This window comes from Prionailurus bengalensis, chromosome E1 (genome assembly GCF_016509475.1).
Source record: "Prionailurus bengalensis isolate Pbe53 chromosome E1, Fcat_Pben_1.1_paternal_pri, whole genome shotgun sequence".
NCBI lineage: Eukaryota > Metazoa > Chordata > Mammalia > Carnivora > Felidae > Prionailurus > Prionailurus bengalensis.
The window spans coordinates 22,533,150-22,556,780 of NC_057347.1; the positions used below are offsets into that span (position 1 = coordinate 22,533,150).

General features: G+C 51.9%; 1 protein-coding gene across 1 annotated transcript; it reads left to right on the forward strand.

Annotated features, from left to right (window-relative positions):
* The first annotated feature begins 632 nt into the window (after positions 1-632).
* LIG3 (DNA ligase 3) lies at positions 633-22,578 on the forward strand. The gene is given in 21 exon segments (XM_043583700.1): positions 633-757; positions 3,084-3,556; positions 3,559-3,636; positions 7,302-7,445; positions 9,286-9,483; positions 10,457-10,608; positions 11,301-11,467; positions 11,580-11,657; positions 12,151-12,319; positions 13,787-13,942; positions 15,686-15,817; positions 16,218-16,297; positions 16,636-16,723; positions 17,096-17,173; positions 17,507-17,630; positions 18,237-18,379; positions 18,726-18,800; positions 19,212-19,358; positions 20,010-20,202; positions 20,588-20,670; positions 21,789-22,578. Coding segments are annotated over 20 exon segments (2,988 nt in total). The 5' UTR covers positions 633-757; positions 3,084-3,087; the 3' UTR covers positions 22,023-22,578.
* The last annotated feature ends 1,053 nt before the right edge of the window (positions 22,579-23,631 follow it).

Consider the following 23,631-nt stretch of genomic DNA (forward strand, 5'->3'; position numbering starts at 1 on the left):
TTTTAGTTTGCCTAATAATGCCCGATTGTTTGCTGTTCCTAGACCCTGAACAAGTTCGCTTAGGTTCTCTGAGCCTGCTGCTCTTTTGTAAAACTAGCCATCCTAATCCCTCAAAAAGTTGACCTGAGGTTTAAGCAACACAAGGGATTACTCTCCCCAACACTCCTTTACACTTTTAATGTGTGTCCACGTATCTAGTGCTTTTCAACTCAATACTATTTATTGAATACAACGTGCTAGGCATTGTGCAGGACACAAGACACAGGGAATATAGAAAAATAAATTCAAAAAAAAGAGGTTGAATGACGCATTCCTTTGCCTTCCCCAAGCTCATTACAAAACAGTTTCTCAACCATTCGATTTCAGGACTGGAGCATCTCTAACATTATGAACGCATCGGGGCGGTGGGGGGGGGGGGTCCTCTGAAGGTCAGGCCAGGGTGCGACCCCAGTTACCACCATGCCCCCCCCCCCCCCCGCCCCCGGCACCTCCACTTTTCCTGACCTCCACCGCAGGCGGGGAACCACCCGCAAACCCCAACACCATTCCCAAAGCCTCATTCGGCGGAACCTGACCACCGCCCACGTGGCAGGGGGGGCGGGGACGCGTAAAGCACCTTGGGCCCGGACCTCTGCGCCTGCGCACTGCGCGGGCTCAAGGACCCGGATTTAAAGAGACAGGCGCTACAACCGTCGTGGCGGCGCGCGGCCTGTGGGCGCCCGGTGCGAGGCCTGCGGTGTGCGCTGGAGCGGGGAAGGTAGGTGAACGGCGGGCGCGGCGGGGCCGGGCAGCGGGGAGGGAGGCGGCCCGGGGGGCCGGGGGCCCGGGGCTCGGCGCGGCCCGGGAGCCAGCCCCCTCGGCTCCTCCCCCGCCCGCCCGCCGAGCCCCGGGGCACACCCTCCGTGACGTGGCGGCCCCCGGGGAACCCACGGGGGTTGGCCCGTCGTTCCCGGGGACCCCCACGGTTCCGCGCGCGGGAGGGTCCCCCGGGGCCCCCGCGGAACCACCCTGGCCGCGCCGAGGCCGGTGTGCGTCCGTGCCCGTCCGTGCGTGTCGGGAGGCTTTCTCTGCCGGCTGCGTCCCCTTCCCCAGCTCCGGGCCGTGTCCTCGCGCCCCTGGCCGGTCCGAACCGAGGAACTCGCTTCCCCGCTTCCTCCGCGGCCGTCCCCGGGCGTTCGCACCGGCCAGTCGCTCAGCCCACCCCCGCGAAGGCGTCGGGGAAGGCCCCCCGGGAAGAGCGGCTTCAGCGCGCTCGCTTCCCGGCCCGGGCTGCGTTCGGACCCCAGCCGTTTCATTCTCCACCACGTTGGAGGAAACGCTGCGCGGCGGCCGTTGGGGGCTGCGAGCACATGGGCTTGCTCCGAGCAGCGTGGTGCCTCCTCGTGGCCCAGCTCGCCCTGGGCCTTGGGCCCCGCGGAGGGTGGGGTGCTGCGCCGCGCTCTCCGGTCGGCTCCGTGCGGAGCGAGGGGGCGCGCCTCCCAAACATTCTTCTGAGGACCGCGTGGAGACCTAATTCGGCCTGGGCTCCCCGGATGGGCCTGCCCTGCCCACATAACTCACCTCTGCAGACCTCCTCTCCAAGAGAATGCCCCTTGATGAATCTGCGCACTTTGTGTACGTTTTCAGGGAGTTCAGAGCCCCTTCCCCCAGCCCATCCATGGACTCCTTTAAATTTTCCCAGTCATCCTGTGGAGTAGGTATTGTTTTCCCTACTTTGGAAAGAACAGAAACTGGGACACCAAGGAGTTTAGGGTTTTCTCAAAAATAATATAGTCACTCAACTGAACACTGCCAGTCGCACTCCCATCCCTGATCCCGATCCACCTGCCTTCCTCTGCTTCGTGTTGCACTACAGGAAGTAAAGCCTGCCTGTCATTGTAAACAGCTAACGTTATTTCCCTTTTGCAAAGCATGTGCGGGCTGGAAAGAATTTCCAGGATATTTAAAATGAGAACAATGAAGATACTTTAGAAAATGTGAATATAAAAAGGTGGGGGGATACCAGGTAGACATAATCCCTTGTTTCCATGCGGGTTGATCTATCAGTTCCTTTGATTCTTGCCGTCCAGTTGCTTCAACATTCCCTGATTCGAGGTGCTATAAATTATGAACAGGCTGATTGCACAGAGGGAGCCTCTCCTTAAAGAATAAGTGCTTCCAATGGGTATTGAACCTGTGCTGTGTGCCCAGCTCTGTTCTTTGGGCCTTCCTCTTAGAATGACAAGTTAGGTGCTATCGTTTTCCATATTTACAGTTGAGGACATTGAGGAAGGGAGACATTAAGTGACCTACCAAGGTCACGCAGCTAATGAGCTGGGATATGAACCCAAGCAGTCTGGTTCTAGGCTCTCCACTTAATGGCCTCTCAAAGTAGGTCATCTGATTACATCACAAATCTATATAGTGAATTATTTTCAGAGGATGGCATATATGTTATGCTTCACATTAAAAACTTCACAAACCTGGGGTGCCTGGGTGGCGCAGTCGGTTAAGCGTCTGACTTCAGCCAGGTCACGATCTCGCGGTCTGGGAGTTCGAGCCCCGCGTCGTGCTCTGGGCTGATGGCTCAGAGCCTGGAGCCTGTTTCCGATTCTGTGTCTCCCTCTCTCTCTGCCCCTCCCCCGTTCATGCTCTGTCTCTCTCTGTCCCAAAAATAAATAAACGTTGGAAAAAAAAAAATTTTTTTTTTTAATAAAAAAAAAAAAAACCTTCACAAACCTAATGCAGTTCTTCTTGGTGATTAAAAAGAAACTTCAGGATAGCTTGTAATACTTACCAGTCATCATCCATTACGAGTATCGGATGTTGCTGATGGCCTGAGAAAAGCTTTTATGTTATTTGGATTTGATCCCCTTGATTATGATTTACTAGATGTACATGTGTGCATTAGATACTTGAACACCCTTTTGCAAACTGAATTTTCCTGTTTTGAACTTGTCTTCATCCTGTAGGCAATAAATCTTTAATACTTTGGGAAATGTTTAGTTAGTCAGCATGGACTGTGTTAGGACTCTGGCCTCTGGGGACAGTCGAAGCCTAGCTTCTGGTTTATATGTCACTTTTCCTGCCTCTTTTTCATGCAGCTGTATGACTTTGACTTTAAAGATCCTCTTCCTCCCAACCCTCCGCGCACTCGGGCGAAAAGAACTCTGCCTCTTCGGAGAACAACATCGCTGGCCTGACAGAAGACAGTTCGGCCATTGGTCAGAAACAGAGCTGTTTCATGGGCACGGCCTCCTCCAGAGAAGAAAGGCAGTTCTGTCATCCCAGAAAGGCGGTCTAAGACCACGTGCCACCCGCCTTGTTTTCTTGCCAGGGTCGCATGTGGGACTCTGCAGTGGCCCCTGTGAGATGGCCGAGCAACGGTTCTGTGTGGACTACGCCAAGCGTGGCACGGCCGGCTGCAAAAAGTGCAAGGAAAAGATCGTGAAGGGCGTATGCCGGATCGGCAAAGTGGTGCCCAACCCCTTCTCAGAGTCCGGGGGTGATATGAAAGAGTGGTATCACATTAAATGCATGTTCGAGAAACTGGAGCGGGCCCGGGCCACCACAAAAAAATTGAGGACCTCACCGAGCTGGAAGGCTGGGAAGAGCTGGAAGATAATGAGAAGGAACAGATAAGCCAGCACATTGCAGGTGGGTGGGGAACTGGTGCTGAGAGAAAGGGGGGGGAGAGTAGGACCCCATTTTTTTTCCTCCCTGCCTGCCTTCTTCTTTTTTGTTGTGTTTGGTTTTTTTTTTTTAACTTTTTGAAAACATTTCCAAACTCACAGAAGAGTTGTGAGGATAAAAAAAGAAAAAAAGAAAGCTCTTATTCCCTTTCCCCAGACATACCTGTTGTTACCATTTCGTTGTCTTTGCGTTATCATTTGTGTTCCTGTGCTGTTACTCTCTCTGTCCACGCGCGCAGTTTTCTTCCTGACCCATTTTAGAGTAGGTTGCATACGTTATGGCCTTGGCCTTGAAGTACTTCAGTGTGTTTATCTTAAGAATAAGAATATTCTCTTATGTGACCGTAACAGTTATCAGCTCCAGTAAATCGATGCCTTATGTAATACTTTCATCCACCATCTGTGTTCAGTTGTGTCAGTTGGTCAAACAGTATCTTTTTTTTTTTTTTTAATGTTTATTTATTTTTGAGACAGAGAGAGACAGAGCATGAACAGGGGAGGGACAGAGAGAGAGGGAGACACAGAATCGGAAGCAGGCTCCAGGCTCTGAGCCGTCAGCCCAGAGCCCGACGCGGGGCTCGAACTCACGGACCGCGAGATTGTGACCTGAGCTGAAGTCGGACGCTTTAACTGACTGAGCCACCCAGGCGCCCCTCAAACAGTATCTTTTATAGCTTTTGTCTCTGGTACAGAATCCCACTCTAGGATCCAGTATTGCATTTTGTTGTCTCTTTGTCCTCCTTAATGTGGAACATTTCAGTAGTCTTTTTTTTTTTTTTTTTTTTTTTAAATGCCATTGATATTCTTAAAGACTAGAGTACCTACCATCACACCCTCTTATCTTTCAACTTCTTATCCTATGGACTCACAGGTTACTTTTTCCTGGTGGCTTGTAATTTTATTGTATTTTATTAATTTGGTACTTATCCCATAGTTGGCCACTTGGGAAACCCCTTTGAGCTGGTTTCTGTGTCCTAGATGCCTCATCATTTTTTAAAATGTTTTTTGAAAAACTTATTTTTATTTTGAGAGAGAGAATGCACACGTGTTGGGGGGAGGGGCAGAAGGAGAGAGAGAATCTCAGGCAGGTTCCACGCTCAGCACAGAGCCCAATGTAGGGCTCGATGCCATGATGCTGGGATCATGACCTGAGCCCAAATCAAGAGCTGGATGCAGGGCGCCTGGGTGGCTCAGTCGGTTGAGCGTACGACTTTGGCTCAGGTCATGATCTCACGGTTTGTGAGTCCAAGCCCTGTGTCGGGCTCTGTGGTGACAGCTCGGAGCCTGGAGCCTGCTTCGGAATCTGTGTCTCCTTCTCTCTCTGCCCCTCCCCAACTTGTGCTTTGTCTCTCTCGGTCTCTCAAAAAAATAAATAAATGTAAAAAAAAGTTAAAAAAAAAGAGTTGGATGCTCAACCGACTGAGCCACCCAGGTGCCTGTTTTTAAAAATATTTTACCAGAGCACACTTTACATACTGTATGTTAGCCAATTTGACAATAAATTATATTAACAAAATAAAATATTTTAAAGTACTTCCTTAATTTTCTGGCATAATGCTCTTAGGCTTACTTTATTTTTTTATTTTATTTCCTTACTATTTTTAAGGTTTTATTTAATTTTTTTTTGGATGTTTGTTTATTTTTGAGAGAGACAGAGACAGAATGCGAGTGGGTTGGGGCAGAGAGAGAGGGAGGAATAGAATCTGAAGCAGGCTGCAGATTCCGAGCTATCAGCACAGAGCCTGACGCGGGGCTCGAACTAAGGAGCTGTGAGATCATGACCTGAGCTGAAGTCGGATGCTCAACTGACTGAGCCACCAGGCGGCTCTTACTTTTGAGATTTTAAAGTAATCTCTACACGCAGTGTGGGGCTTGAACTTATAACCCCAAGATCAAGAGTCACATGCTCTGGGGTGCCTGGGTGGTTCAGTCTGTTGAGTGTCCGACTCTTGATTTTGACTCAGGTCATGATTGCGCAGTTCATGAGATCGAGCCTGACATCTGGCTCTGTGCTGACAGTGTGGAGCTTGCTGGGGATTCTCTCTCTGCCTCTCTCTCAAAAAAAAAAAAAAAAAAAAAAAAAAGAAATCACGTGCTCCACCAGACTAACCCACCCAGGTGCCCTTCTTAGGCTTACCTCATGTGTATCCTACCATAACCCTGGAATCTGCCATTTCTCTGAAGAGTCCTGGTTCTGTTAGTGGGGAATGGCTTTAAAGAACAAAATCTAGATGCTCTGTATCCTTGTTACCATGAGGTATCTTTGCTTTTAAGCTCTTTTAGCAGACAGAACTAGAAAATGTATGTTCATATGCAAAAACGCCTGCACATACATACACAGATACATCTATATGCACACGTACATATTTACATGTGTGCATATTTTAGAAATCTTACACTGGTATTTCCAAATCCATTTAGTCCTTTATGACCTTCCTGTGCTCATTTTGACCTTTTTTTTTTTAACTTTATTTATTTTGAGAGAGACATAGCATACAAGAAGGGGAGGGGCAGAGGGAGAGGGAGAGAGAGAATCCCAAGCAGTTTCGGTGCTGTCCGTGCAGAGCCCCATGTGGAGCTCAAACCCACAAATCATGAGATCATGACCAAAATCAAGAGTCAGACACTTAACTGACCGAGCCACCCAGGCACTCTTCATGTGTTCATTTTTAAAGTAATCCTATCTTCAATTAAGTATAGTTCTGGTCACCGAAGGAGAACTATAGCAGTGGCTCTAAAAATGGGCAAAAAGATAAAAAAAAAAAAAAAAAAAAAAGTGGGCATCTATCTATCATTGTTCTTGGAGAGGAGAGAAGACTTCCAAGAGAGAAAGCTACTTCACATATACTCTTTTCTCAAGTTCCCCATCCTGTCCTGACTTGGCCATTGGCCTTAGCCTTTGTCACTTCTTAACTAATCTCCTTCAGAGGAAGAGAAATACAAGGTGGAGTCAGACTGTCACACAGCTCAAAAAACTCAGCAGCTGGGGCTTTTCCTGCCTGTGCCAACCTGACCTGCTCTGTTTTCCATCTTTATTTTACTTTCCTGTTCATCTATAAATCAGGGGGCTAATTCCATGGAGCTGAGTCCCCAAGTTTTATCTGTGAAGATGTGATTTCTGATTTTCCCCAAATCTGGAGATTATTATATATGGGATAAGAAGTAGAGAGTGTTGATGAAAACATAAGTTACTAACAGAGGCAGAGTAATGGGGTCTTTTGTCACCAGAACCTGCTCCTTCTTCCCCTGCCCCCAGTATTCTGTTACCCACTAGCTTCACTCAAAAAGATCAGTCCAGGGACATCTGGGTGGCTCAGTCCGGTCAGTGTCTGACTCTTGAGTTCAGCTGAGGTCATGATCTCATGGTTTGTGAGTTCGAGTTCCACGTTGGCACGGAGCCTGCTTGGGATTCTCTCCCTCTCCCTCTCTCTCTGCTCCTCCCTCCCTCTGTTTCTCTCAAAATAAATAAATAAACTTGAAACAAAACCAGATCAGTCCACAGCCAACCTTTGTAATGCCATGGTAGTAACTTACCAAGTAAGGCTGTAAGAGCGGTTGTGAGGTTCTTTGGAAGCTTTTCTCAGGGAGTTTTCACTGAAACATATTTTCCCTTCTTTTGGGGTCCTACAGATTTGTCTTCCAAGGCAACAAGCACACCAAAGAAGAAAGCTGTTGTCCAGGCTAAGCTGACAGCCACTGGCCAGGTGACGTCTCCAGTGAAAGGTGCCTCATTTGTCACCAATACCAATCCTCGGAAATTTTCTGGTTTTGCAGGTGAGAGATTAGGGCTGCTTTAGCCATTATGGTTCTTTTAGTTTGGAATCCTATTTGGGATTCTGGCTAAGAGTGGAAGTTCTGTGCTATCTATCTGGCCTCCTTCATAATTCGCTTTCCTCTGAGCAGAGGCAGGTAATGGCTAATTTTCAGCATTCTAGTTGTATAGCAACCATTTCTTTGTATATGTGACTCTCTGTGACAGCCTAAAGAGGTTTTGTGTTGGCAGGACTTTTTGCCCTTGAAGTAGTCACCTGGGTCGGATGGAGATGATTATACCCTGCCCTAAAGCTTCCTTGTTTTTTGGTACTGAATGAAGTTTGAGAACTTGCATCCCTAACCTTGCCCAAACCAGAGCTGAAAGTATGGAAGAAGGGAGGTGGCATGTGTGTCCTGTGTAACAGGTAGCACTGGGCTAGGTAGGGACTCTTGTCCATGTAATTTGGTTTGTTCTTCAGTTAACCTTACGAAGTACTTTTACGAGGCCTGTCTTATGAAAGAGAAAGCTGACGTCCAGCGTTCATTATGGAATTAGTATTTACGCTAAAGTCTGTTTAACTCCAATGCCTGTGCTCTTTTCCCTGCACCCTGCTGCCTCTATCATTTGGAGACATTTCTGTGACTCAGGTAAAGAAAGTAAAGCCAAACACATGGCCTTAGAAGTTGTGCGCGGAGGTGGCTTTTTGTGAGTGAAAGAAGCATAGGCTTGAAGTCAGAAGTCCCAGCATGTGACAGCTCGCTCGGGGGAGCACGTCGCTCTACCTCTGAGCTTCTGTGGCCTCATCTGTGAAGTGGGAACTGTAACACCTGCCTTGTTTACCACCCGGTATTCTCATGAGCACTAATGGAGAAAAGATTGCAAAAACAGTGCCTGATTCTGTGGGGGTTTTATTGTTTTAAAACTCTGAGATTTGGTTTTTGTGTGGTGGTAGGCCAGAGATGGAAGTACAGAAGAGTTCAGGTAGCAATAAGGACAGCATGTTTCTGGAAGGGCCCTGGTCCTAGGGAGGGAAATTTGGGAGGAACTGAGAGAAATGGGGTGTTCTAAATTCTCACATCCTGCTGAACATCGACACTTTGGAGAGTTTGTCCCCTAAAATCCTCTTTAGACTCCGGGTCAGAGATGGGGATGGGTTCATAATTTACAAACCCCAGACAAGAGGAAGCTTACGTCAGCAGTCTGCTTGCTAATGGATCTGCTGCAAGCTTGCAGAACAGAATTTGCTTTGTAAATAGCCACAAGGAAGTAAGAGAGGACCATCTGGGGATGTCTGGAGGAAAGTCTTGCTCATTTAGCCAAATACCTGTTATTTTGGCAAGAATAAAGAAGTGGTGATGGGCGGGTGGGAGTGGTGATGGGCGGGTGGGAGTGGCGAAAGGCTGGAAACACCTTCTCCCTGGTCTTGGGTTCCTCATCAGTATGAGGAGATTGAACTAGGTCATCTTTAAGGCGTCTTCCAGCCCCAACAGTCTGAGGTAGTGATGATTTCCCACTGACTAATATGTCACTTGGTTTCTTCTCCTGCTCTCCTCCCTGCTTCTCTGGGGTCAGCTTTACCATTGCTGAGGTCTGCTCTCGGCACAAAGGTGACCTGTTCTGTGCGGCACTCATATAAACACATGCGCGTCAGCTGGGCACCTGCATGGGTGTGAGGCCAGTGTTTCTTTCCCATTAATAGCTGTGATGCCTGTTCTTTACCTGTAAGGTGGGAATAATGGTATCCCCCCACAGGGCTATTTTGGGGGATTAAGTGAAGCTCCAGCAGATGGCTTGTCACTTTCCCTTTCTTCTTTCTCAGTAAAGCCAGTGAACCCTCCCTCATGTTTCTCTCTCTAACAGCCAAGCCCAACAACTCTGGGGAAGCCCGCTCAAGCCCTACCCCTAAGGCAAGCCTGTCCTCAAGCAGATGTGACCCCAAGCACAAGGATTGTCTGCTACGTGAGTTTCGGAAGTTGTGTGCCATGGTGGCTGAAAATCCTAGCTACAACACGAAGACCCAGATCATACAGGACTTCCTTCGGAAAGGTTCAGCAGGAGGTGGGGCCTAGAACATCCTGGATGGGCATTTCCTTTGAAGAGCTCAGAGCCGTGACTGGTTTCATGGGCATATGAACTATACGGTTTCACGGGGGGAGTGGGGGAGCTTGCTTTGATGTAATCTTCTGTTAATACCATCTTGAAATTCTCTTTTTTTTCTTTAGATTTTTCATTTTTAAGTAACCTCTACACCCAACATGGGCTCAAACTCACAACCCTGAGATCAAGAGTTGCATGCTCTACCCACTGAGCCAGCCAGATGCCACTTGAAATTCTTAATAATTTTGAAGAAGGAGCCCTGCATTTTTACTTCTTCTTTTTTTTAATGTTTATTTTTGACAGAGAGAGAGAGAGAGATCGTGAGCAGGGAGGGGCAGAGAGAGAGGGAGACACAGAATGTGAAGCAGGCTCCAGGCTCCAACCTGTCAGCACAGAGCCCAGTGCAGGGCTCGAACTCACAAGCTATGAGATCATGACCTGAGCTGAAGTCAGATGCTCAACCAGCTGAGCCCCCCCCAGGCACCCCCATTTTTACTTCTTACAGGCTCCACAGGGAGCACAGCCAATTGTTCTTGGGGCACAGTGGCGTCACTCTTCTGCTGCCCTTATTTTATCCCCAGAAGGCCGAAAGGACCTATTGCATTTGACCAAGAGGAAAGTTCACTATCCTGCATGTTGGATAAGGTTTTTGTGAACGATTCATCTAACAAATGATCATTGAGCATCTGAATGTGCTCATCACTGGGGACACTAAAGCAAAACAGTGGCTCCGCCCTGTGGGAGTTCATCCGGGGAGGTAGATGCGTAAGCCACGAGCCACCAGATGCGGTAGCCTCTACCTCTGTGATGAAGTACACGGGGTATTGTGGCAGCACAGACAGCGATGTAGACATCTCTTTCAGTTCCTTGAGTTTATGTATGTGTTTGTTTAAGCTCCCATTTCTCAAGAAGGGTTCTATTCTTCTGCCTCCAGATGGTTTCCACGGTGACGTGTATCTAACAGTGAAGCTGCTGCTGCCAGGTGTTATTAAGAGTGTTTACAACTTGAACGATAAGCAGATTGTGAAGCTTTTCAGCCGCATTTTTAACTGCAACCCAGATGATATGGCACGAGACCTAGAGCAGGTCAGAGGAAGGGGAGGGTGGGCGGCATTCCAGGTGGGGCTCTGCCGAGCTAGGCACCTGCAACCTCTTTTTTCTGGTTGGGGCATATACTGTTTTAGGAAACTGAAACCCATTTGAGCAAGCTTCCTTTTCGAGAGAGCTTCCTTTACTAGAGGCCACAGCCGTTAGTGTCACAAGGTTGAGGACGGAAATTGGACTGCGACCCCATGAGAGGCCTAGATCTCAGCAACGGCATTTGAGACTTCCCACTGGCTCTCCTTGGGTTCTCATTCTGGGCCCTCCTTTTTCTTGTTTTTTTTTTCACCGTAACTTGGTATAACATTCAGCTTTTGTTTGTTCACAACTCCAGCTTTGGCACCATAGAAAGTTTCTAACCGAGCGCTGCCCTTACTGATGACCATATTTGTTTCTTGGTCCAAATTCTACCAGGAACCCAATTGGCTGCATCCTGGATTAGTCCTTCCTTGCGTCACTTCTCAGCCAAGGCAGATGGCCAGATCCTAAGGCGGGTAGAGGTGCCCTTTCCAGGAACTGTGGGTGGGATAGAGTCTCCAAGAAGTGAGCCCAATATGTGCGAGCTGGGAATAGGAGTGATGATTGAAATCCCTGACTCACCTTTAGTGCTGGGGGGTTGGGAGATACGCTCGGCCACTCTGGGGTTGCAGCAGAGCCATTTTGGTTTTTGGAGACAGGGTGACGTGTCAGAGACGATCAGAGTCTTCTTTGAGCAGAGCAAGTCTTTCCCTCCAGCTGCCAAGAGCCTCCTCACCATCCAAGAGGTAGATGCGTTCCTCCTTCGCCTCTCCAAGCTCACCAAGGAGGATGAGCAACAGCAGGCCCTGCAGGACATCGCGTCCAGGTCAGGGGAGCTGCCTCGTGGGGCTGGGCGTGGGGAGATGCGATCACCAGGAGAGGAGGCTTTGGGGGTCCACAGCTCTGCAGAGACCAAGCTGAATGTGCCTCACCCCTAGGTGTACAGCCAACGACCTTAAGTGCATCATCAGATTGATCAAACATGACCTGAAGATGAACTCAGGTGCAAAACACGTGTAAGTCCCAGCCCCTCTGATGGCCTGAACTGCCAGCTTCCTTTGTTGCCAGGTGGGGTCAGGGCCTTGGAGTCCTGATCTAGATTTAAATCCTCATCCTGCCTTATTCCTTCGTGTGGGACCCATCACTAGACCTAGCTCAGCCTCCGTCTTCTCACGTAAAATGTAAGGATCCCCTTCTCACGCAGTTGTTAAAATGGAAAGTATGGAGCATGTTCAAAAAATAGAATATGAGTTCTTTGTCCGCCCCGGCCCCCTCTTTGCCATGGCAGCACCCATGGAGGCCCAGTATCTCAAAATGCTGAGTTTTCCAAGAGCTCGTTTTCCTGTGAAAGCCTTCAGACAATAGAGCGTCAGCTTCCCCTCAGAGGGGGAAGCATTCAGAGGGGGAAGCATTCAGAGAGATGCTCTCTCTCTGAGAACTGACTGCTATCTAAAGCAGTAAGGTCAGAGACAGTGGGTTTTGTTTCCTTGCTCCCATCTGCCTTGGCAGGTTAGATGCCCTTGACCCCAATGCCTATGAAGCCTTCAAAGCCTCACGCAACCTGCAGGACGTGGTGGAGCGAGTCCTCCGCAATGAGCAGGAGGTGGAGAAGGAGCCAGGCCGGAGACGAGCTCTGAGTGTCCAGGCTTCACTGATGACGCCAGTGCAGCCCATGCTGGTAAGGATGCTGCTCCGGCCCCACGTGCTCCAGATACTCCCCGTGCTTGTGAGATCTGCTAGGGTATGATGCTGGAGGGGTTTGGGGAGGGAACAGTGGAATTGCGGAGGGGTATGTTTCCGCAGGGAATTAGAGGTAACAGAGAAGGCGGCGTGATCTAGCAGAAATACCTGAATTCTAGGCCCGACTCTGCCAGCAAGCTGTAGAATCTTGAATGAGTTACTTGGCCCTTCTTAGTTTTTTCCTTCCCTCACACAAATGATGTATGAAATCTTCTGAAGCATCTACTTAGAATGGTTTGTCGGTCATCTTTCCTGAAAACAGGTGGATGTATTAAGTAACTCTTCAGATTCTGTGACCTACCCCAAAGTAGCTCTGAGACTTAGTGGCAGAGCCGAGCTGCTTATGACAGGGTGGCTTGGCCTCATATTCTTCTGGAAAGCACAGCTCAAGGAATGAAGACCAGGTGTGACCGAGATCATCTTGAGCCTCTGTTCATTTCACGAGATGTGGGATTTCCTTTCTGGGATTGGTTTTTCTGTGCATCAGGCCCCTCCACATATGCTGCCGGGCCTACTCTGTGGTCCCTGGGTTGCTCCAGCCGGTGCAGTGCCTTTTGTGAACCTGCTTTGTGTGTGCTGCTAACGCCTTCGCAGAAGTGTTCTCTCCCTCCCGGGAATGTGGGATGGCCAGCTCCAAATTTGTGAGCTCACCATCCCGGGGACAGGACTCTTGTCACCGGCAGTAGTGGCCTTTCTGACTTTTATAAGAGTTCTGTCCAGAGTCTGTTGTACAACTTGTCACTTATTTGAAGAGTGGCATGGGTTCTATAGCTTAGTGCTTAACCCCACAGGCTTTGGAGTTGGGGCTAGCTGCAAACACCAGCCCTGCCATTGACCAGCTATATAGCTTTAAGTAAGGACTCAACCTCTTTGAACGTCTTGTTTTCTCAACCATGAAGCTAAGACAGCGTCCCTCATGTAAGATAGCACATGGAGGGTGTGGCGGGGCTATGTCTGATCTATACCCGTGAATAGCCCCAGAATGGTAGTCAGTCAGTCAGTGTTGTGTGAGGCAGGGTGGCCCTGGTATGTGAGGAAGCACTTCTGTGACCTGTCCTGACCTCTGTCCCTGACCGCTGCCGCCCTGCCAGCCCCTGTCAACGTTCTGCATCCCTTATCTTACCTCTGCGTACCTCCTTTGCTGACCGGTGTGTTTAACAATAAGCCAAGACCCTGCAAGATCTTAAATTATTGAGAAGAAAATGAAATGCTGTTTCAGTGGAAGTTTATTACTCTTTTAAAATGAATCACATTCGTAGTCTTCAAAAGACAAGCTCCGTGCCAGCCCTGAGGGCATCCTCTGGTCCTCACTCCCCGGGACCTGGACTCTGGGGCTGTCCCTGCTGAGCAGCCCCCAGTGGGAGAGCACCTGTAAGTCTCCAGGCTTGTCTTTCCTCACCCCAAGGCCGAGGCCTGCAAGTCCATCGAACATGCGATGAAGAAGTGTCCTAATGGCATGTTCTCTGAGATCAAGTATGACGGGGAGCGAGTCCAGGTGCATAAGAACGGAGACCACTTCAGCTACTTCAGCCGCAGCCTCAAGCCTGTCCTGCCTCACAAGGTATAGGTTCCTTCTTTTCTGCCGGGACTTTCTTAACCTTCCCGCCTCTAAGACTCTCAGGGGCAGGGTTCTATAGTCATTTCAGCTCTGGTACCCAACAGGGGTTTTCTCGTATCTGTTGAATGAACGTGTGTTTGTTTTTGGAGTCTCATTAACGAGGGGCTGCCCAGTAGGGACAGCCAAAGAGCCCAGACTTGGATAAGTCAGCAGAGCCCCAGGGGACAGCGATGCTCCCCTTGCCCACTGTGACACTGAGACAGTGAGCTCACCTTGCAAGTGACTTGCAGTGCTTGTCTCTTACATTTCCATGCCCGTGTGCTTCTCAGAGCTAAATTACAGGTCGGGTACAAAAGGCTGTGGACCTGTCGTTCATGAGTTTGGTAAATATTTATCGAGTGTTTTGTCTGTGCTGAGCACTGTTCTAGGTAGTGGGTATACAGCAGTAAAAAAATGGGCAAAGGTTCTTGCCCCCTGGAGGCTTACATGCTGACGGAAACAGTCCAGTGGGGACATCTGGGAGCCCAGACTCCTGTCCTTCATTCAGGGGCGTTAAGAACCTCACCCCTCAGTCCTTCTCAGCACCAGGGCCTCTGTGAGCCTTGGGGCTCTCTTCAGGGGAAAGCACCTGGAACATCTGGCCGCAGGAGCTTGTGAGTAGATGGACTTCCTGTCCTTGCTACCCGTTCTCTCCTTGCTCAGACTCCATTTTTCAGAGCTCCGGGGATGAAGGGGACCTGTTGGGTGTCTCCCGTGCTCCCCTCCCCTTGCCTTCCTGCTAGAGCCCTGAGCCTCGGGCTGTTCATTTCAGATGTCCAGAGGAGAGCTCAGCACTGCCCTCCCTGGGGAGATGAGCGCAGGCTCACTGGCGTATTCGGACCCAGTAAAGCCGCCGAGGAACTGTTCCCAGGGAGCAGCTGCTCAGTGGGCACCTCTGTTACCCAGGAAGAAGTTCGAGCCTGGCTTTTCGGAGTGTAGAGCCCTTTCCAAAGCTTCATTCGTTCCTTGTCTCTCCTGTACTTCGGGTTTGTGGAGAGTGGGTTGGGGATTGAAGTAGAGCAGGACAGGTATACAGGCCTCTCCTGTCCCAGCTTCCAGCCCCATAGGTAGCAAGGGCCTGCGTGCCCGGCCCAGGGGAGGAATCGGGCCGCAGTCATGCTCTCTGGACCTCACTGCTGGCATCACTTGGCAGGGGCTAGCAAGGGTGGGACTCCTCCCTCTCTGGAACTATCAGAGACTAGGTTTCTACCTCTATCAGGAAAAACTCTAATTCCAAACATCCTTTCTTACTCATTTTTGAAGATGGTTGTGGATTTCAAGCTCTCAGAGAAGACCCTCCTGTTTCCTCGCTGCTCCTAAGAGGGTTCATTTCTTCCTTTCCATCCACCTCTTTGTAGCTGACCTGTTCTCCCCACAAGTGTCTGCCTGGCCGCACTCCCTCCTCTCATGTTTGTCCACCCCCACCTGCTCCTGCGCATACTCCACGCCCTTTTTCTTCCTTTTTCCTCCAAACTCTCCTCCGTGGCTCAGGGGACTCAACCCAGGCCCACCTCTTCCTGGGTCCGAAATACCCATTCCTCTGGTCTCAATGGCTGGTAAGGCTTAGGTCTGTTTTGCACATAAGTTTGGCTCCCCGTGTTGATGTTCTACGTTCCTTGTGGGGCCTGGGTTTTGCTTTCTGGCTCGGCTGTAGGTCACTGCTGCCCGTTCCTCTGTCCCTTACCTAAGTCACCCTTTTGCCTCCAGGTGGCCCACTTTAAGGACTATATCCCCCAGGCTTTCCCTGGGGGCCACAGCATGATCTTGGACTCTGAGGTGCTCCTGATCGACACTAAGACAGGCAAACCGTTGCCCTTTGGGACTCTTGGGGTGCACAAGGTACTGGCTCAGGGCCACACGTGTGGGAAGGAGCATGTGTGCGCATGTAGACGTGGACGTATGCGTGCTGTTGGTCTGAATGGAGGGGAATCTGTCACTCACTCAAGGTTAGGCTTATTCTTTGTTTCTGAACTATTTCTGAATGTAGCCCTGAGTTTAGATGTGTTTTTTTTTTTTTTTTTTTTTTACATAAAAGGAGCTAGTACAGGGAACTTAGAATTGGATTGATTTCCATTTAGGACCATGTGCTAAGTGCCCTTGTGGCCCAGGGCTTCAGAGCATGTCAAGACTTTTCTGTCCAGTGCTTTAGAGGGTCTCCAGAAGTGGATTGGGACTCCCCATTTTTTCTGCCCTCTTGTTTTTGTCCCTCATGTATCTCCTATCTCATTTTTCTTTACAGAAAGCTGCCTTCCAGGATGCTAACGTCTGCCTGTTTGTTTTTGATTGTATCTACTTCAATGACATCAGCTTGATGGACAGGTGAGGGAGCTCTTTTTGGCTCCTGAGTAGGGAGGCAAGGGCTCGCTCACCTTGGGAAGGAGGGAGGGGAAGGGGCTGGAGCCTGTGCCTCTTTGTACCCAGAGCTGGGGAGGAGGGAGCTAAGAAGTAGCACACTTGCTACACGCACAGTGCTCCACGAAGCAGAAACGGGACCTGCGAGGGCAAAGTGGCCTTTGTGCCGCAGCTCGGTCACGAGAGAGGCTTTGAGCCATGGCAGTCCCTCTCACGAAGCAGCAGTTCGTCGCTGAGTCCCTCCCTCCTCAGAACTCCTGATGGGGGTCGGAGGACCCTGACCTCAGCTCTCTCATCCCCCTTAGGCCTCTGTGTGAGCGGCGGAAGTTTCTTCATGATAACATGGTTGAAATTCCCAACCGGATCATGTTCTCAGAAATGAAGCAAGTCACTGTGAGCAAAGACCACACCCCAGACAGCCGCCTAGTGGTTTGAAAGGGCACACAGCCCCTTGGTCAGATGTGACTGGGAGAACGAGTCTTAGTTGTCTTATGGGGGCTGCTGACGTGCGTATGTCGTCCACTAGTCACCCCCGGGAGGACACGGCATGAAACACTCTTCTGCGATGGGCTCCCCATGTCTCACAGCCGCAGTAGCTTTCTGGTTGGGAGAATCCCTGCTTTGTAAGACCTTGGTTTGTCGTACTCAAGTCGGGGTGTTTCCAGTGGGCCCCGCACTAGTGTGCGAAAGGGAACCGCGGCCACCTCCCCACCACAGCAGTGTCTGTTCTCACGCTAACCTCAGCATCTCTCTGTTATCCTTCAGAAAGCTTCGGACTTGGCCGACATGATAAACCGGGTCATCCGAGAGGGGTTGGAAGGGCTGGTGCTGAAGGACGTGAAGGTGAGCCACTCAGCAGCCACTCACACCCTCGGCCTTCTTTCTCTCTCCTGTGGGCCCCCCCACCCACCCGGTCTCTCCAGCCCTGGCCAGCAGAGGGCGGCGTCAGCCTGAGGTGGCCGGGGCTGGCTGCAGCAGGGCCCTTTCCAGGGTCCGCACAGCTCCGTTCTGTGTCTAGAGGATGGGTTTGTGTATGTTTCCTGGGCCGCGAGCTGGGGGGTCTTGGCCAGAGTGGGCCGGGCATTGTGGTAGAGCTGAAATGTCAAAGGAAGAGGTGAATCCCACCCTTCTGCAGGTTCCATTCTAGTTTGAATCTTTCTTGCTTTTTCCTCTCAGGGTACATATGAGCCTGGAAAGCGGCACTGGCTGAAAGTCAAGAAAGACTATTTGAATGAGGGGGCCATGGCTGACACAGCTGACCTGGTGGTCCTTGGGGCCTTCTATGGGCAAGGGAGCAAAGGTCAGGGCGGCCTCTGGATGGGACTTCTTTGACAGGCACCACTCAGGGTGTAGGCTGGCCTTTTTGCTGGCTTAATCTACCAGCACGGCCCATCATGACTTCCACGGTTCTGGGATCAAGGGCCCCAGACTGGCCCGTGTCACCTCAGGTGGGGACATCTATGTGAGAGCTATAGACTTGGGCAGGGAGAGGTCAGGCAAGAGTACCCTATGCTACCTGGCATTAAGAAGCTCACCATCAACTACTTCCTCGGGGCCTGGCCACTTTCTACTCAGAGAAAAATCTCAAAATCTCCTGACTGGAGGGGAAGTTGGGGTCTGAGGAATGAATCTACTATGTGCCAGACACTGTTCAAGTTGTTTTACTCACCGGAATCTGACAAATTCTCTATGATTGTCCCTAATTGACTAAAGAGGAAATTGGGGCTCATAAAGGTTTAACTTGTGCGGCTAGTAAGAGGTAGAGGAGGTAGATCCAGGAGGGGCACTCGGCGCTCTGATGCCTGGGCCCAGGGCTTTCCCCTCCAGCAGGCTGCCCCTCACTGGGCACGTGGGGCTGACAGCAATGGCTCCCTCCATCCGCAACTTAACTCGCCACCCCCCTCAGGTGGCATGATGTCCATCTTCCTCATGGGCTGCTATGACCCAGGCAGCCAGAAGTGGTGCACGGTCACCAAGTGTTCGGGAGGCCATGATGATGCGACGCTTGCCCGCCTGCAGAAGGAACTGGACATGGTGAAGATCAGTAAGGTGAGGAAGGGACCTGTTTGGCCCGGGCCTCTGGACTGGCCATCGTCACTGAGACTGGCTGTGCTTGGGGGACTGCGGGGATCGTTGATCTGTCTCCACAGAGAGTTGCTGATTGGCCATGGGAGCAGTATTAGGCCTTCAGAGTCTTTGAGTGCCAACCTTGTGCAGACCGGCCCGCCTGCTCCTTGGGCCAAACTCTCTCTGGGCAGGGAGGATCCCCTGGGGTGAGGGTCAGCCTTTTGTAAACAGTCACCTCTTTGCACAAGCCTGTGACTGGGGAGGGGAGTAGCATCTGCTTCTTGTTTTGGCGTGGGAACAGCCCAGCACAGCGTCTTTTGTCTTCCAGGATCCCAGCAAGATACCCAGCTGGCTGAAAATCAACAAGATCTACTACCCGGACTTCATAGTTCCAGACCCAAAGGTATCAGCCCAGTGGCCCGAGGCCCTCCAGCCCACAGAACAAGCTTGCAGATTCCATAGGGCCACAGAGATGCCGTTTCAACCTCGCGGACAGCCCACCTGAGGATGGGGGTCTAGACCGGGCAGCCAAGTGATGGGCCAGTCGGCTCTGAGTAATCCTCAATAGAGGGAGGATGACACTGACCATCCCCTAGACAGAGGGTTTGCTCGAAGTGACCGGGCCCGGTTCCTTCTGTGCACTGACCGAGAAATTGAGACCCCGGAGGAGAGCCAGAACTTCCCTAAGGTCACATAGCGTCAGCAGCACCTGTTAGCCAGTGCTTTTTGGTTTTAACGGGTCTGTGTTGCTTCTAGCTGGTTGGGAGAGGCTTCCCTGCTTCACCAGCGAGTGACCTGACTTAACCCCTGACAGAAAGCTGCCGTGTGGGAGATCACAGGGGCTGAGTTCTCCAAATCTGAGGCTCACACGGCCGACGGAATCTCCATCCGATTCCCTCGTTGCACCCGGATCCGTGATGATAAGGACTGGAAATCTGCCACTGACCTCCCCAAACTCAAGGTGCCTGCTTACGCTGCATGTGTGTCCTCTGCCCTGCTGTCCTGGCCTGGCACCCCAGCTGTCTGGCCCGCTCACATGTTCTCTCTCCCCTGAGACCAGGAGGGCAGTGGAGGGAGACCACCTGTTACAGGGCCAGGAGCTGCAGCACCCTGAGAGAGAATGCTGTGCTGCTCTCCCGCTTCCTGCTCGGGGGCTGGCCCCAGGCTGTGGTCTGTGCTGCTGAGAAGAACGGGGGGACAGAGAACAGTGATTTGTACCGACTCCCTAAGAAACAGGGATGGAGTTTAGAAAAGCACTGAGGGACACCTAGGTGGCTCAGTCGGTTGAGCCGTCGACTCTTGATTTTGGCTCAGGTCGTGATCTCTCGGTTCGTGGGATCGGATCCTGCACTGGGCTTTGTGCTAACAGCGGGGAGCCTGCTTGGGATTCTCTTTGTCCCTCCCTCCCTCTCTAAATAAATAAACTTAAAAACATACACACACACACACACACACACACACCAAGAAAGCCAGCTGCTTTTTTCCCTGCCATTTATTTGTCTGTCTCCCCTCTTTGTTCCTTAGCCACACGGACCTAAGACACACCTCAGAGGCCAGTGGCTGGGAAGGTAAGGGAAGGATCACACCTGATATTCTCCGTGCCTCTCCTCAGGAACTGTACCAGCTGTCCAAGGAGAGGGCAGACTTCACTGTGGCAGCCGGAGACGAGGGAAGCTCCACTACTGGGGGTAGCAGCGGAGAGAACGAGGTTACCTCGCGGCCTGCCTCCAGGTCCTCCCCGAAGCAGCCCTCCACCAGTGCCAAGAAGGCAGGAGGGAGGCGGAGCAGCCCCGACAGCCAAGGTGGTGAGGAGAAGGGAGGGGCTGGGGCTATGAGTGTGGTGTGAAGGCAGACATCGAAGGACAGGGACCTGGTCTGACATTCCAGCTCTGAGATCATGTGATTCTCTGCATCCGCCGTGGCAGACGTTGACCATGTTCCTGTTGTGTGTCCAGCCGCGGGCCAGAAGCCATTCTCCTGGGCCCCCTCCATCTGCTCAGTAAACCTGAGTGACGGGACCCCGGGAGAGCCCACCTGACCTTTGGATAAGCTCCCTCTGAGCTCCCCTCCCGTCTCAGCCGTGCTCCTAGGAGAGCCAGGGCCTGGCCCTTCTGCGTGCTGCCCTGACCTCCGGGGTCCGTGTCCGCTCCCCTCCCCACCGCCTAGTTCTAACCCTGAGCTCTCCCGCAGGTAGCAAGCCCACAGCGAAGCCTCCCCCCGTGAGAGTGGGAGAGAAGCGGAAAGCTCCCGACGAGCCCCCAGGCCAAGCAAAGGTGAGGGGGAAAATGGCGGGGTACCCGCGGCCGGCTTGGCCCGGGGCTGTGCGTTCCCGACCCTGCACTGGAACACGGAGAGACGAGCGATGTCTGGGGACTGATGGCCAGACACGCACCCCACCCCGCCGCGGCTGCCAGCGCCGCTGCTCCACCCTGTGCCCTCTCGTTGCCTTGCAGAGGCGGCCGGCCAGCCAGCAGAGAGGAAGGAGAGCTGTGCCCGCAGGCAGGAGATAGAACAGCCGGGCCTCGCTGAGAGGCTGCAGGGACCCATCGGGCTGCCGCTCCCAAGTCACAATTTACATTAAAGAAAGGGGAGGAAGCCCAGTCTGGGTGGAGTGCGGCTGGCCGTGTGAGTCTGTGCTGTCTGTGCTCGGGGCCAGAGCAGACCGAGCCCACGAGGAGCGGAGTGGGGAGAGGGCGCTGGCTTGGTGATTGTCCCCCAGAGAGCCCTTCGCCTTTTGTAGCCCCTTCTCGGTCGTTGGTTTGACAACAGCTATTGAGCACCTACTGAGGCCAGTGATTAGGCTGGCCCAGGGGGGACGTGGGAAGTAAACACCCGATCTCTGTACCGTGTGACGGAGCCACACAGTCCTCCCCGCTAGCCAAAGCAAGCACCGAAGTTTGGCAAGTCAGGCCCTGAGCCCCGTCCCTGGAAGATGTGTAGAACCGTTCCTGTCTTTTCCCTGCGCGAAGCCCTTGAATCCGTCCATGGCCGAGGAGGGCTCCTGACCCCGCAGCCTAGCTAGTTGGGCACCGTGGACTGCTCGATCAGCTGGCATCCCGGAGTCCGAGAGCCACTGGTCCCGCCTGCCGGATGGTTCTCAGACACATGTACTTCCCCCTTCTCCAGGTCCCCGCATGGGGACCCACCCTGTCTTCCTCCTTTCCCTCTAGGCAGGGAGGGAGGGGGGTGCTTCCTCTAGAGTGGCTGGAGGACATGGGTTTCAGTGCCTGTTCCTTTTCTCCACTAAACTCTCCGTGCTGGTGTCCTGACCACTAGGCTTCATCTCTGGCTCTTGTTGTGTCTCAAGTCCCCTTAGTATCTGGCCTGTGCTCGTCTCTGTGGAGGACCATCGGTCCCACTGCTGACCGCACTGACCCCTGTGCGTTTGCAGGTGCTGCTGGACATCTTCACTGGGGTGCGGCTCTACCTGCCACCCTCCACGCCGGACTTCAGCCGTCTCAGACGCTACTTTGTGGCATTCGATGGGGACCTGGTGCAGGAATTTGACATGGCTTCAGCCACGCACGTGCTGGGGAGCAGGGATGAGAACCCTGAGGCCCAGCAGGTCTCCCCGGAGTGGATCTGGGCGTGTATCCGGAAACGGAGGCTGGTAGCTCCCTGCTAGGACCGCGGCCCTCCGTCTCCCTTGGCCGCACTCTTCTGCCTCCCCACAGGCCTGTGCTCCTGCTGGGCAGGCAGGCGGCCCCAGGAACCAGGGGAGGCGGGTGGCATTTCTTCTCCAAGCGGTGCATTTTCAGAACACGCCAGCCATGCTTGGTCTCTTCCCGACCAGGATGGACTTGCTGTGGGCACCCCTCCAGGGAAATCACTTTCTCCTGCTGGTTTACATAGATCTTTCAGATCTGGGTGCTGGTTTGGTTGTCTTTGTTTTCTTTCAAAAGCAGTTTCCCCACGCCTCCCCCCCCCCCCATAAATAAAATCTCTTGCAGTTATCCCTGGCCTTGCCCCCCATCCCCTGTAACTTCCCTAGCGATTAAGGCTATTGAAGGCCGTCCACAAAGCCACTTGCCCCTTTTACTTGCAGGCTCATTTTAAAAGTTGTATTTAAAAGATTGCCTTCGGAAACGCTTCTTATACTTGGCGGAACTTGTATTCAACTTGGCCCTTTTTGCCAGGAATGAATCCTTATTTGAAAGAAAACAAAATGAATTTTATGACTTCTCTGTGTTCTCCTCTTCCAGGGTATGGGTCCTGGTTTGAAGGGAGGGCACCAGGATCAGGTAGGAAAATGGGGCCTTTCTATAGAAGCGAGGTTGTGTGAGCTACTCCTCTGGGGGACACAGGGCTCCAGGAGGATCTGCCTCCTCCAAATCTGGAAGCAAGACTGGTTTTGAAAGTCAGAAACCCACCCAAGGACAAAACCTACACAGCGTCCTTACCAAGAAAGGCTCCTGCGCCACTGAGGCTGGTTTCTTTGAATAAAAGGAAAGCAATTTAGTGTAGAGGAGTGCTGTTCAGTAGAACTTTCTCTGGCAATGGAAATACCCTGTAAATCTTCACCAGCCAAAATAAATCAGGCACACTTAGCTATGGAGCTCTTAGAATGTGGCTAACACAACTGAGGAACTGAAGTTTTCATTTTAATTCAACTTTAAATGGTCCCAAGTGGCTAATAACTACCACATTGGACAGTGCAGGGATGGGCCTGGTTCAGATCCAAGCTGAGACTCCGAGGCTGTGACGTCTGAGCCTCGCTTCCTCCCAGAGGAGTGAGGAGAGGACTTGTGCCTGTGTCCTTAGGCTGCTGCAAAGAGTAAACAGATCCAGGATAACCTGTGTGAAGCACTCAGCACAGCGCCCAGTCCACAGTTTTCTGGAGCAGGGACTGCACGCGTGCCCACTCCCTGCCTGGGACCTGGGAGAGGGTGCCCCAGCCCCTGACTTCCCAGCTCTGGTCACACCACTCCCACAGCCTCGGGTCTGTGTGTGCAGCTCACGCTCTGGGCTGGCGCAGGTTCATCAGGCTGCCCTCTCCTTACAGACCAGCTTCCACGTTTTCCATTCTGCAGACTCCAGAGAGTGAGTTTTTTTGTCTTACTATCAACAGGTCGTCAGGCTTGTTTGTCCATCTCCTAAGTTCATGAGCCTCAACCTCTGGAACATGCTGGAGTGTCTGAGTCTCTAGGATTGAGGACCACTGCCTCCCCCAGACCCCCTCCAGTGTGTTCAACTAAGGTGATATTCCGCTGGGAGGCTGCTTGCCAGTCGGCCTG